The 14,609-nt window shown below is 40.1% G+C and overlaps 1 protein-coding gene across 2 annotated transcripts; it reads right to left on the reverse strand.

The window, feature by feature from the left end:
* Window positions 1–1,360: 1,360 nt before the first annotated feature.
* LOC116614827 (neuronal pentraxin-1) lies at window positions 1,361–14,608 on the reverse strand. Of its 2 annotated transcripts, none has more exons than XM_048728421.1 (6): window positions 12,046–14,608; window positions 11,071–11,233; window positions 10,415–10,623; window positions 9,665–9,794; window positions 9,290–9,521; window positions 1,361–1,880 (listed from the first exon to the last, which is right to left on the reverse strand). In XM_048728421.1, the coding sequence occupies exons 2-6, from the start codon at window positions 11,195–11,197 to the stop codon at window positions 1,433–1,435; spliced, it is 1,146 nt and encodes a 381-aa protein (XP_048584378.1). In that variant the 5' UTR covers window positions 11,198–11,233; window positions 12,046–14,608; the 3' UTR covers window positions 1,361–1,432. The 2 variants fall into 2 exon arrangements, with proteins under 2 accessions (XP_048584378.1, XP_048584377.1); XM_048728420.1 differs by having other exon boundaries at window positions 11,071–11,236.
* Window position 14,609: the final 1 nt, after the last annotated feature.

Genomic DNA, 14,609 nt, shown 5'->3' on the forward strand with positions numbered 1-14,609 from the left:
GAACGAGTTTAATATATTTTATAGTAAGAAACAATCCAAGCCGAGATGTCTTCCACAATGACTTGGTAGAAATTGAAGCTATGGTAAAATATACAGTTATTAAATCGTGAATCGGGCCTTCAACTGTACAAATAACATGGATCTGAGAGCTGGAATCTCAAATTCAAAATGGCGGACATGCAGACGGTATTCTGGGGCCGGTTCCTGAAAAGCCGATTTGCGCTAACCCAGGGTTAAGTTAACCCTAACCCACGATTAAATTTTTACCCCCAGATTAGTTCCGTTCCCGAAACGCTGGTTAGCGCTAACTCTGGGTCAGTTTGGAGGTAAAATCTAACCCTGCTCGCGAGGTGGGTTAACTCGCTAACCCACTGTTTAGTTGGCGTAACACAGGCCTCCCAAACTTTGAAGTAGAACTAAAGCTTCATAAAATAAATTTGTCGACAAAAAGACGTTACACAAAACAATGTAGGGATCAAATATCCTAACATTCCGCTTTATTATGTGACCCTCGTTGCGATGCCGACTTGAAAATTGTGCTGGGACAGACAGAAAGTTACATGAAATTTATACTTGAAATGAATATGTCTCGATAGTGTCACGCACCAACTCGAATCCTACAAATGACACTTTTTTGGCCATGAAATGGAGGTAATTACAGGTGATGTAGAGGTGTTTTGGGGCTTTTCTGTGAAAATAAAATCACCAAAGGTAAATTTAAGTTGCTTTCTGTTGATATACTGGGTACCCTGTGTGAATTTTACTCCTCAAACCACTTTTTCACTCGTTTAATCCAGGGTTAGTAATTCGGGGGATTACTTGGCTTTCGGGAACGGTGAGTTATCCGTCGGTTAGCTAACCTACGATTAGCGAATTTTAACCCGGGATTAGGCGCTGATCGAGGGTTAAGTTAATCGGCCTTTCAGGAACCGGCCCCTGGTAACTAAGGCATTGCGATGACGTAGGGCGTTAGGCCAGATACCTCGTGTAAAAAAAAGCGTAAGGTTGGAATGAGTACACAAAAAAAATTACACAAAAAGTGACGGATGGGCTTCCTGGGCATTGCGCAACATTGCAGATTTCTCGGGACCACTAAAAAAAAACAGTTGCATTTTTTGACTGGGCTACCACAGGTAACCCAGTAAAAATTCTAAGTGGCACTAAAATTACGATTTTAGTGTACACAGTCAACGGAAAAGATTCAATACCGACAACAAAGCTCAATTAAGATTCGCTTGCCCTTTCTCAACAAATATAGAATACTTTGAACTCACTAGGAAGACAATTTACTGGGTTTTTTTTAATAAATTGAAAACTGTCGGGCATTTAGTCCATCCAAGACCTGTCCCGACTGTTGTCATTATGTTATGGTAATGTTAGTGTTTCGAAATGACACAAAAATCACTACTCGTTTGAACATGATTTTTTGGGTTTAGCTTGATATTGCTCCAAAAAGTGAAAAATGGCTGATAGCTGCATTCCTACCTCGTGATCGACAGCCTGATGGGAAAACCATCTTGACGTCACCATGGTAACTATCAAAGTTGAATTCCCTCCAGGATATGAGATCTCCTCTCTCTACTGCGCATGCTCGTGAGCGTTCCTTGATCACGTGATCAGTAGCCACGCCATCCCACATGTGGAACTGACTCAGAGCACCGACATAAGATTTGCCCTCTGCGAAATTGCCGCCGTAAGAGTCTTGTCTCTGACCTAGTACCAGTTTTCCTTTGCCTTGGAATGCGTATCCGACTTTGAAGTTTGATCCGTGACCACGCTTAGCGCCGTCGACGTAGAACGCCCATTTGCCGTCAGTGCTGTTCCACTTGATACACACTTGATGCCATTGACCGTCAGCCAAGGAATCTACTTCTACGAAACTTCCAAGACAATGAGGAACTGTTAGGGATATTACTTGCAACAGAATGGACTGAGAAACACACAACTCTTGGTGGATGATATTCATAGTTCTGCTGTATCTTTTACGATAAATGTTTCTCATCAACATAGGTTTCCCCATACATGCCGTTATAGAACTACAGCCTCCTGCTGTAGTTACAGTTACAGTAGTTGTAGTTACAGTTACATTACGGATGTGCGGATGTAATGTTTTTTTTTTCTTCTTTTTAAACTGTTTAGATTCATTTTTAGCTGTACTTGATACTCTATGTGAAATCCAGGTATCACCGACCCCACCCCCCTCCCGCCCACTGTAACAAGACACTGTAACACGACACTGTTACATGACACTGTTACATGACACTGTTACATGACACTGTTACATGACACTGTTACATGACTGTTACATGACACTGTTACATGGCATTGTTACATGACACTGTTACATGACACTGTTACATGACACTGTTACATGACACTGTTACATGACTGTTACATGACACTGTTACATGGCATTGTTACATGACACTGTTACATGGCATTGTAACATGACACTGTTACATGACACTGTTACATGACGCTGTTACATGACGCTGTTACATGACTGTTACATGACACTGTTACATGACACTGTTACATGACACTGTTACATGACACTGTTACATGACACTGTTACATGACACTGTTACATGACGCTGTTACATGACACTGTTACATGACACTGTTACATGACACTGTTACATGACACTGTTACATGACGCTGTTACATGACGCTGTTACATGACGCTGTTACATGACACTGTTACATGACTGTTACATGACGCTGTTACATGACGCTGTTACATGACACTGTTACATGACGCTGTTACATGACGCTGTTACATGACGCTGTTACATGACACTGTTACATGACACTGTTACATGACACTGTTACATGACACTGTTACATGACACTGTTACATGACACTGTTACATGACACTGTTACATGACACTGTTACATGACACTGTTACATGACACTGTTACATGACTGTTACATGACACTGTTACATGACACTGTTACATGACTGTTACATGACACTGTTACATGACCCTGTTACATGACTGTTACATGACACTGTTACATGACCCTGTTACATGACACTGTTACATGACACTGTTACATGACGCTGTTACATGACACTGTTACATGACTGTTACATGACACTGTTACATGACCCTGTTACATGACACTGTTACATGACACTGTTACATGACGCTGTTACATGACACTGTTACATGACCCTGTTACATGACACTGTTACATGACGCTGTTACATGACACTGTTACATGGCACTGTTACATGACACTGTTACATGACACTGTTACATGACTGTTACATGACACTGTTACATGACACTGTTACATGACACTGTTACATGACACTGTTACATGACTGTTACATGACACTGTTACATGACTGTTACATGACACTGTTACATGACGCTGTTACATGACACTGTTACATGACACTGTTACATGACGCTGTTACATGACACTGTTACATGACACTGTTACATGACGCTGTTACTGACACTGTTACATGACACTGTTACATGACGCTGTTACATGACACTGTTACATGACACTGTTACATGACGCTGTTACATGACACTGTTACATGACACTGTTACATGACTGTTACATGACACTGTTACATGACACTGTTACATGGCATTGTAACATGACACTGTTACATGACCCTGTTACATGACACTGTTACATGACACTGTTACATGACACTGTTACATGACACTGTTACATGACTGTTACATGACACTGTTACATGACACTGTTACATGACACTGTTACATGACTGTTACATGGCACTGTTACATGACCCTGTTACATGACTGTTACATGGCACTGTTACATGACTGTTACATGACACTGTTACATGACACTGTTACATGACTGTTACATGACACTGTTACATGACCCTGTTACATGACTGTTACATGACACTGTTACATGACCCTGTTACATGACACTGTTACATGACACTGTTACATGACGCTGTTACATGACACTGTTACATGACCCTGTTACATGACACTGTTACATGACGCTGTTACATGACACTGTTACATGGCACTGTTACATGACACTGTTACATGACACTGTTACATGGCTGTTACATGACACTGTTACATGACACTGTTACATGACACTGTTACATGACACTGTTACATGACTGTTACATGACACTGTTACATGACTGTTACATGACACTGTTACATGACGCTGTTACATGACACTGTTACATGACACTGTTACATGACGCTGTTACATGACACTGTTACATGGCTGTTACATGACACTGTTACATGACACTGTTACATGACACTGTTACATGACACTGTTACATGACTGTTACATGACACTGTTACATGGCATTGTTACATGACACTGTTACATGACACTGTTACATGACACTGTTACATGACACTGTTACATGACTGTTACATGACACTGTTACATGGCATTGTTACATGACACTGTTACATGGCATTGTAACATGACACTGTTACATGACACTGTTACATGACACTGTTACATGACACTGTTACATGACGCTGTTACATGACACTGTTACATGACTGTTACATGACACTGTTACATGACCCTGTTACATGACACTGTTACATGACACTGTTACATGACGCTGTTACATGACACTGTTACATGACCCTGTTACATGACACTGTTACATGACGCTGTTACATGACACTGTTACATGGCACTGTTACATGACACTGTTACATGACACTGTTACATGACTGTTACATGACACTGTTACATGACACTGTTACATGACACTGTTACATGACACTGTTACATGACTGTTACATGACACTGTTACATGACTGTTACATGACACTGTTACATGACGCTGTTACATGACACTGTTACATGACACTGTTACATGACGCTGTTACATGACACTGTTACATGACACTGTTACATGACGCTGTTACTGACACTGTTACATGACACTGTTACATGACGCTGTTACATGACACTGTTACATGACACTGTTACATGACGCTGTTACATGACACTGTTACATGACACTGTTACATGACTGTTACATGACACTGTTACATGACACTGTTACATGGCATTGTAACATGACACTGTTACATGACCCTGTTACATGACACTGTTACATGACACTGTTACATGACACTGTTACATGGCACTGTTACATGACTGTTACATGACACTGTTACATGACACTGTTACATGACACTGTTACATGACTGTTACATGGCACTGTTACATGACCCTGTTACGTGACTGTTACATGGCACTGTTACATGACTGTTACATGACACTGTTACATGACACTGTTACATGACTGTTACATGACACTGTTACATGACCCTGTTACATGACTGTTACATGACACTGTTACATGACCCTGTTACATGACACTGTTACATGACACTGTTACATGACGCTGTTACATGACACTGTTACATGACCCTGTTACATGACACTGTTACATGACGCTGTTACATGACACTGTTACATGGCACTGTTACATGACACTGTTACATGACACTGTTACATGGCTGTTACATGACACTGTTACATGACACTGTTACATGACACTGTTACATGACACTGTTACATGACTGTTACATGACACTGTTACATGACTGTTACATGACACTGTTACATGACGCTGTTACATGACACTGTTACATGACACTGTTACATGACGCTGTTACATGACACTGTTACATGGCTGTTACATGACACTGTTACATGACACTGTTACATGACACTGTTACATGACACTGTTACATGACTGTTACATGACACTGTTACATGGCATTGTTACATGACACTGTTACATGACACTGTTACATGACACTGTTACATGACACTGTTACATGACTGTTACATGACACTGTTACATGGCATTGTTACATGACACTGTTACATGGCATTGTAACATGACACTGTTACATGACACTGTTACATGACGCTGTTACATGACGCTGTTACATGACTGTTACATGACACTGTTACATGACACTGTTACATGACACTGTTACATGACACTGTTACATGACACTGTTACATGACACTGTTACATGACGCTGTTACATGACACTGTTACATGACACTGTTACATGACACTGTTACATGACACTGTTACATGACGCTGTTACATGACGCTGTTACATGACGCTGTTACATGACACTGTTACATGACTGTTACATGACGCTGTTACATGACGCTGTTACATGACACTGTTACATGACGCTGTTACATGACGCTGTTACATGACGCTGTTACATGACACTGTTACATGACACTGTTACATGACACTGTTACATGACACTGTTACATGACACTGTTACATGACACTGTTACATGACACTGTTACATGACACTGTTACATGACACTGTTACATGACACTGTTACATGACTGTTACATGACACTGTTACATGACACTGTTACATGACTGTTACATGACACTGTTACATGACCCTGTTACATGACTGTTACATGACACTGTTACATGACCCTGTTACATGACACTGTTACATGACACTGTTACATGACGCTGTTACATGACACTGTTACATGACCCTGTTACATGACACTGTTACATGACGCTGTTACATGACACTGTTACATGGCACTGTTACATGACACTGTTACATGACACTGTTACATGACTGTTACATGACACTGTTACATGACACTGTTACATGACACTGTTACATGACACTGTTACATGACTGTTACATGACACTGTTACATGACTGTTACATGACACTGTTACATGACGCTGTTACATGACACTGTTACATGACACTGTTACATGACGCTGTTACATGACACTGTTACATGACACTGTTACATGACGCTGTTACTGACACTGTTACATGACACTGTTACATGACGCTGTTACATGACACTGTTACATGACACTGTTACATGACGCTGTTACATGACACTGTTACATGACACTGTTACATGACTGTTACATGACACTGTTACATGACACTGTTACATGGCATTGTAACATGACACTGTTACATGACCCTGTTACATGACACTGTTACATGACACTGTTACATGACACTGTTACATGGCACTGTTACATGACTGTTACATGACACTGTTACATGACACTGTTACATGACACTGTTACATGACTGTTACATGGCACTGTTACATGACCCTGTTACATGACTGTTACATGGCACTGTTACATGACTGTTACATGACACTGTTACATGACACTGTTACATGACTGTTACATGACACTGTTACATGACCCTGTTACATGACTGTTACATGACACTGTTACATGACCCTGTTACATGACACTGTTACATGACGCTGTTACATGACACTGTTACATGACCCTGTTACATGACACTGTTACATGACGCTGTTACATGACACTGTTACATGGCACTGTTACATGACACTGTTACATGACACTGTTACATGGCTGTTACATGACACTGTTACATGACACTGTTACATGACACTGTTACATGACACTGTTACATGACTGTTACATGACACTGTTACATGACTGTTACATGACACTGTTACATGACGCTGTTACATGACACTGTTACATGACACTGTTACATGACGCTGTTACATGACACTGTTACATGGCTGTTACATGACACTGTTACATGACACTGTTACATGACACTGTTACATGACACTGTTACATGACTGTTACATGACACTGTTACATGACTGTTACATGACACTGTTACATGACTGTTACATGACACTGTTACATGACGCTGTTACATGACACTGTTACATGACACTGTTACATGACGCTGTTACTGACACTGTTACATGACACTGTTACATGACGCTGTTACATGACACTGTTACATGACACTGTTACATGACGCTGTTACATGACACTGTTACATGACACTGTTACATGACTGTTACATGACACTGTTACATGACACTGTTACATGGCATTGTAACATGACACTGTTACATGACCCTGTTACATGACTGTTACATGACACTGTTACATGACGCTGTTACATGACACTGTTACATGACACTGTTACATGACACTGTTACATGACTGTTACATGACGCTGTTACTGACACTGTTACATGACACTGTTACATGACACTGTTACATGACACTGTTACATGACTGTTACATGACACTGTTACATGACTGTTACATGACACTGTTACATGACACTGTTACATGACACTGTTACATGACACTGTTACATGACGCTGTTACATGACACTGTTACATGACGCTGTTACATGACGCTGTTACATGACGCTGTTACATGACACTGTTACATGACACTGTTACATGACACTGTTACATGACACTGTTACATGACACTGTTACATGACGCTGTTACATGACACTGTTACATGGCACTGTTACATGACACTGTTACATGACACTGTTACATGACACTGTTACATGACACTGTTACATGACACTGTTACATGACACTGTTACATGACACTGTTACATGACACTGTTACATGACACTGTTACATGGCACTGTTACATGACTGTTACATGACACTGTTACATGACACTGTTACATGACACTGTTACATGACGCTGTTACATGACGCTGTTATATGACACTGTTACATGACGCTGTTATATGGCGCTGTTACATGACACTGTTATATGACTGTTACATGACACTGTTACATGACACTGTTACATGACACTGTTACATGACGCTGTTAGATGACGCTGTTACATGACGCTGTTACATGACACTGTTACATGACACTGTTACATGACGCTGTTACATGACACTGTTACATGACGCTGTTATATGACACTGTTACATGACGCTGTTATATGACGCTGTTACATGACACTGTTATATGACGCTGTTACATGACACTGTTACATGACTGTTACATGAATGTTACATGACCCTCTTACATGACTGTTACATGACACTGTTACATGACACTGTTACATGGCACTGTTACATGACACTGTTACATGACACTGTTACATGACACTGTTACATGACACTGTTACATGACACTGTTACATGACACTGTTACATGACTGTTACATGAATGTTACATGACACTGTTACATGACACTGTTACATGACACTGTTACATGACTGTTACATGACGCTGTTACTGACACTGTTACATGACTCTGTTACATGACACTGTTACATGACACTGTTACATGACTGTTACATGACACTGTTACATGACACTGTTACATGACTGTTACATGACACTGTTACATGACTGTTACCGACCCCCCCCCCCCCCCCCGCCCACTGTTACATGACAAGAGCCACTTCTCAAAACTCACTTCGCAACTCTGTCAACCATCAGATGACACTTTTTCATGCTTTCTTTACAACCAACGCGGATTTGGTGCGGTTTCGCCTGCTCTGCATACGAAAACAGGATAATGGGGTCGTCAGAAGCGAATGTCGTGTTTAGCCAAATGCACGCGGTGAATGATGTAAATAAGCTGCTGGATACATTAAGAACAGCGTAATCCGCAATGCTTTGTCTTGGAAAGGCCAAGTCGAACTTTTCTGTAAATAAAGAGAGTAGAGTTCGCAAAATATTCAAAATCGCAGTAAAAAAATATCAAAAAACTCCTCTCCGATGGGCTCTTGCAGCGAGTAATTTGGTTTCATAATCAGTACGTACACACCACTGTTTTCCCTTTGCTTACCAATATAAGTCTCACATTGACGACCAATAAAATTCTTCGGGCAGAAGCACTCGTACTCTTCGTAATCATCGCAGGACCTGACGCAGGTTCCGCCATAACGGCATGGGGACGATGCGCACACACCAGGGGTCTACAACAAGAGAACCACGTTAAAGAGCCGAATAAACTCAACTGAGCGGGCTTCGCCCCCAGACAACATAGGAACCGTAGCAAGGGGGGGGGGGGGGGGTTAATGGAGGCACGTTTTTCCCTACCCCGAAAAAAATTGAAAACAATGACACCATTTGGTATTTTAAGATGAATGATAATTATAAAAGAGCTATGGACAGCGTTTGTGAATTTATCTGTCTATTGTTACAAGCCCAGGCGTGTCACAGGGGGAAGTGCACGTGCACGCACCCTACCCCCCGACATTTTGACAGCAAGGGGGAGAAGCGAGTTGGGCCCCATATCCCCCCCTTTGCTGTCAAAATGTGGGACATTATTTATTGTTAAAGTATTATCGTCAAATGCTATTTTTTTTCCATAAAATACCTATGACTTTGCACCACCCCTCAGCCAATCCCGAATACACGTCTGCAAGCCTGACAGCATGTTCAAAGGTTTGAAACTGAGAGTGGATTTCTCATAGACGATTCAAGATATTTAGTCACTGCTGTCGCGCAATGAATCTGCTCTAGCTTGTAGCCTGGAGGGGAGGTAATACAGGTAATACAAAAAAAAAACCAGCTACCAGTTTTGTTTACTTACTGTCGGGCCGTAGTATGAAAATTGTTCCCGTTCATTCAAGGCTTCACTTGAGCTGGTAGATGCGTTGTTCAGCTCACATTGATGTAAATCGCTGCTTTCTGATTGGTAGTTAAATGATTGGCAGCTGTCATGTCCTACGCATTCGATGGCACAGTCTACTTGCGAATCGACGAGCACTGACGAAATCATGTGATTGGCAAGGGACTTCCCTGAAAAACGCGAGGGCGAGTTTTGTTAAGGTGTGAGTGTTGTTGTGAAGTAATTGCTTTGAGCGTTAAATTCAAATTTCAAATTAAATTTCAAATCAAATTCAAATTAAATACATACCTTTCTAGAGTTTTGCACCTAAAATTCTTCTATTCATAGTAAATATAATCCTATTGCTCTAAAATACGAGCATTTTTCTCTTCTGATTACAATTCATAAAGTTTACGAAACACCTGCGGTACGGCAACCTTAAAAATGACAAGAATAATGCAGTTTTTCCAAATAAGGAATATATTAGTTTCCTTATATGGAAGTGACCGTGTTTGTCAAAAACGACAATTTTTGGCTAAATTTTCTTGATATGCTGATGTAGTTTAGGTATACGGGACCCTTTTTTTACGACATATGCTCCCTGACTATTATATTTATAAAAAAAAACATTTTCCTACCATGAACAGGGTTTTCAAACTTGCTCTCTTTAACGCATTCACTTCTAAGTGGTGCGGTTGACCCATCTGAACAACGTAGCAGTAGAAAAGCAGTAACATGCGAAAACAGCAGTTCCAGGCCCTTCATATGGCTTAACGGCGAGCAGACGAAAAGATTATTTCTCTGCTTGAAAAAAAAACCGCAGTCAGGACAACTGTTGTTTTGAAAAAATAAAAAGAAATAAATAAAAAAAATAAAATAAAAATAAAAATATTAGCACTAAAGCACAACAAGTAACGGATAACTAATAAAACAAATATACAAAGCTATAGATTGTTCTGAAGCTCCAAGGAAATGTTCGTTTGTGGCCCTGTTCACAGTATGCCCAATCACGTAACACAGCTTTTCGCGGTGCGTTTTTCGGTGCGTTAGTTGCGATGCCATTTTCGGTGCGTTTTCGATGCGTTTTACGATGCGTTTTTGCGATGCGGTGAGTTTTGCTATGCTATTTTCGAGGCGTTTTGCGATGCTATTTTCGAGGTGTTTTGCGATGCTATTTATTTTTTTGTTTTCGAGATTTTGTTTAGCTAAAATTTCTTTTCGTTTGCTCTCGTAATAACGCCTAGATCTCTCGGCACTTTCTTTAGATTTTTGTTGTCTCGAATCGTATTTTAGAGAATACAAGTCTTGTATTCATTCATGTCATTCCGTGAGGCTATCTAGGTTATCTAAGACCCATGTAGTGAGAGCTCGCATTTTAACATTGTTACTAAAACTTTGTTCTATTTTCCATTTTCTTATAGTCAAACTTAATGAAATAAGTGTTATTTCTTATTTCTTAGTAAATGTTTTCAATGAAACGCGTTGAACTTTATAATATCTACGATATTTTCTATGAAGTTTTTCATAGAGGTGGCACAAACAATCGATAACAAACGATAATGCACAAGAAAAACGAAAAAACGTAGAGAATCACATTAAAATGTGGCACTTACCAATTAAGAATACTTAGTAATAGTAGTAGTAGTAGTAAAATGTTTTGACCTGATGACAAAGGCCATCGAAATCGAGGAGAAAGACTATAACTTCCGTGAATGATACTGCAAAAACACATCTAAAATGGCTTACATATTTTATGACGTCTTTGATATATTTGCACTGGTGACATGGACGCAGGTGAGACTGATTGATGCAAGTCAGCTCAGCACCTTCCATTGGAATCATGGAATCCAATTAACGCGGCATTGTTACCTGTTATTTTCGGACGATTATGTAACAATCTCTGATGATTTTTAACGGGAAGCGCGAAAGATATTTCAAAATTGTAAAAGCAGTGTGTGTATTGAAATTTATTGGAGGATGTGACTGATAATTTCTTGTCGGTGATGATCTCGATCTTTCATGATTTTTCTTCTATGTTAGGAAAACAATGAGGTTCTTCTCACTAGGGTTTCAGATTACACGCGGCCTTTCGCCGTAAAAAAAATCTACGGCATTATTTGACTTTTGCTGTTCAGCCCAGTCAATCTACGGTTTGAGATCGGACTGATTGCAACACAAGGTTTTTTCAACGTTTTTGTATTAATTAAGTCTCCCTTTATAACATACGTCTCAACCTCGCTGGCCACTAAATAGAGGGACGCACGAGGCTCTGGAACCAGGGTAAAAAAAGATCGGAGCACGCAAACACCCCGAAAACCCGCATCAAATTTCCCAATACAAGGTTTGTACAAAAACCACAGGGATCCTTAATCATGAAAATCACGAAAAATATACATACTAATTTATACCACTATAAATGATGAGAAATATATATTTTTACATGACTTGGATAAAAATCAACGTTATCTGATATAGCTAATCTATTTTGGGCAAAATCCACAGGTTTTTTTTTGGAAGGAGAATCAAGCACATTATGTAATTATTATCATTAGTTTGCGTCGATCTCAAGTTTATTGTTATCTTTCTACAACCCTGCTTTCAATTATAATTATTAAGTGTGATTGTAAATGCAGTACCCCAGACACAGTCTCAGGCTTATCCTATCAAAAAGTAAAAATTTTGTCACCATCACGATGCTTGTAGACATTCAACCCTTTTAGACCTTTTAGTTCTTGCGGAAAGATCGCCCTTTTTTGTAAGACCCTACACTTAAAAACACCTGCACGGGTGTCTAAGCCGACAGCGCAGTTAATGTTTATACCGCTAAAATGACCGGAGAAGGCATCTTGTTAGCAGATAGCACAACTTCGCAATCGGCCGTGCGCATTAACACAGCTCAATTCTAGCTCCTCCCCAGAAGATCTTGAACAACATTTTGAATACTCTGGCCCAAGGAAGACGACACATCTCACGAAGATTGAAATTCCTACTGTAACTGTTTCGTGGTGTTGACAGAAAAAAAACTTTTTAAAACATGGCGGTCCCTATAAGAAAAGGTAGTGTTTAGGCAAAAAAGAAAAACAAGCAGAATTGTATTCAAATAATGAACAAGTACCCGAGGTCAAGCGGTTGTGGCAAAATGGACACGTAAGCGATGACGAATCGATGATATGATTGCTTATTTGGAAAGCTGCGGTAAAATCGTCCACACGATTAGCATCACCGCTCCTATTGGTGACGATACTTCCGTATGGAAGCCCATGACATCTACCTGAGCCAAAATCCCAATCGACTCGAAGATGGGGGGAATGACGACCGTGAAATATCAGCTAGGGAAAAGTTACATTTTTTAAAATTTCTATTTCTTAGTTTATTTTTTGCTCTTTATCCGTGTGCTTCTTGGTTGTGCCGATACCACCTTCCATGAATTATGAAGCTTGTCTCCTCACCCTACATCCGCGTACAGGCAGCTGTTAACAGAGCTAAGAGAGCCACAAAATGTATCCCCAACTTCAGCAGCAGCCATGTTCAACAGTTCCAAGTTTCAATATTTTATCAAGTCGATAGAGAGTCCTCCAGGACTGCAGTAGAACTTTTAGTGCTCCTGCCGCAAGAACAATCTAGAGTGTTCTCCCTACGGCCAATGCAAAAGGTCATCGTTTACTAATTCTCTCTAAATCGAAGACATGTTGTTGAGGCACATTTGTAATAACCTGCCACATTTGTTATACTACTACTATACTCAGGCTGTTATACTACATTTTGTAGCAAAACAAACCTTCGCAAAGTTGTTTACATTTTTTAGGCGCACGGTGACAGCTAAATGTCAAATCATTTGACAGAAAAGAAACCTGATTGGCTGGTAGGGAATCCCATAAAGTGATGTTAGCCGTGATTGGCCCACTTCTTTCCGGGCAGTGATATGGTTTCCACAAGTGATGAAAATTCACTACAAATCGACACAACTTGAAAATGGCGAGATTTAATCAGAAAAATGCACCAAATTGGATAGTTCAACTTGGCCAATTCTAGATGAATAGTTGATCTATAAATTCAGTTGAAAATATTAAGGAAAAACATCGTTTTGAGTATCAATTATCGCATTAAAAGTAATTCCCGGTAAGTTAACGGGAGCTCTTGAGCTCCCGTAAGTTACCGGGCAAGTTTTTCGGATTTT

This window comes from Nematostella vectensis, chromosome 1 (genome assembly GCF_932526225.1).
Source record: "Nematostella vectensis chromosome 1, jaNemVect1.1, whole genome shotgun sequence".
NCBI lineage: Eukaryota > Metazoa > Cnidaria > Anthozoa > Actiniaria > Edwardsiidae > Nematostella > Nematostella vectensis.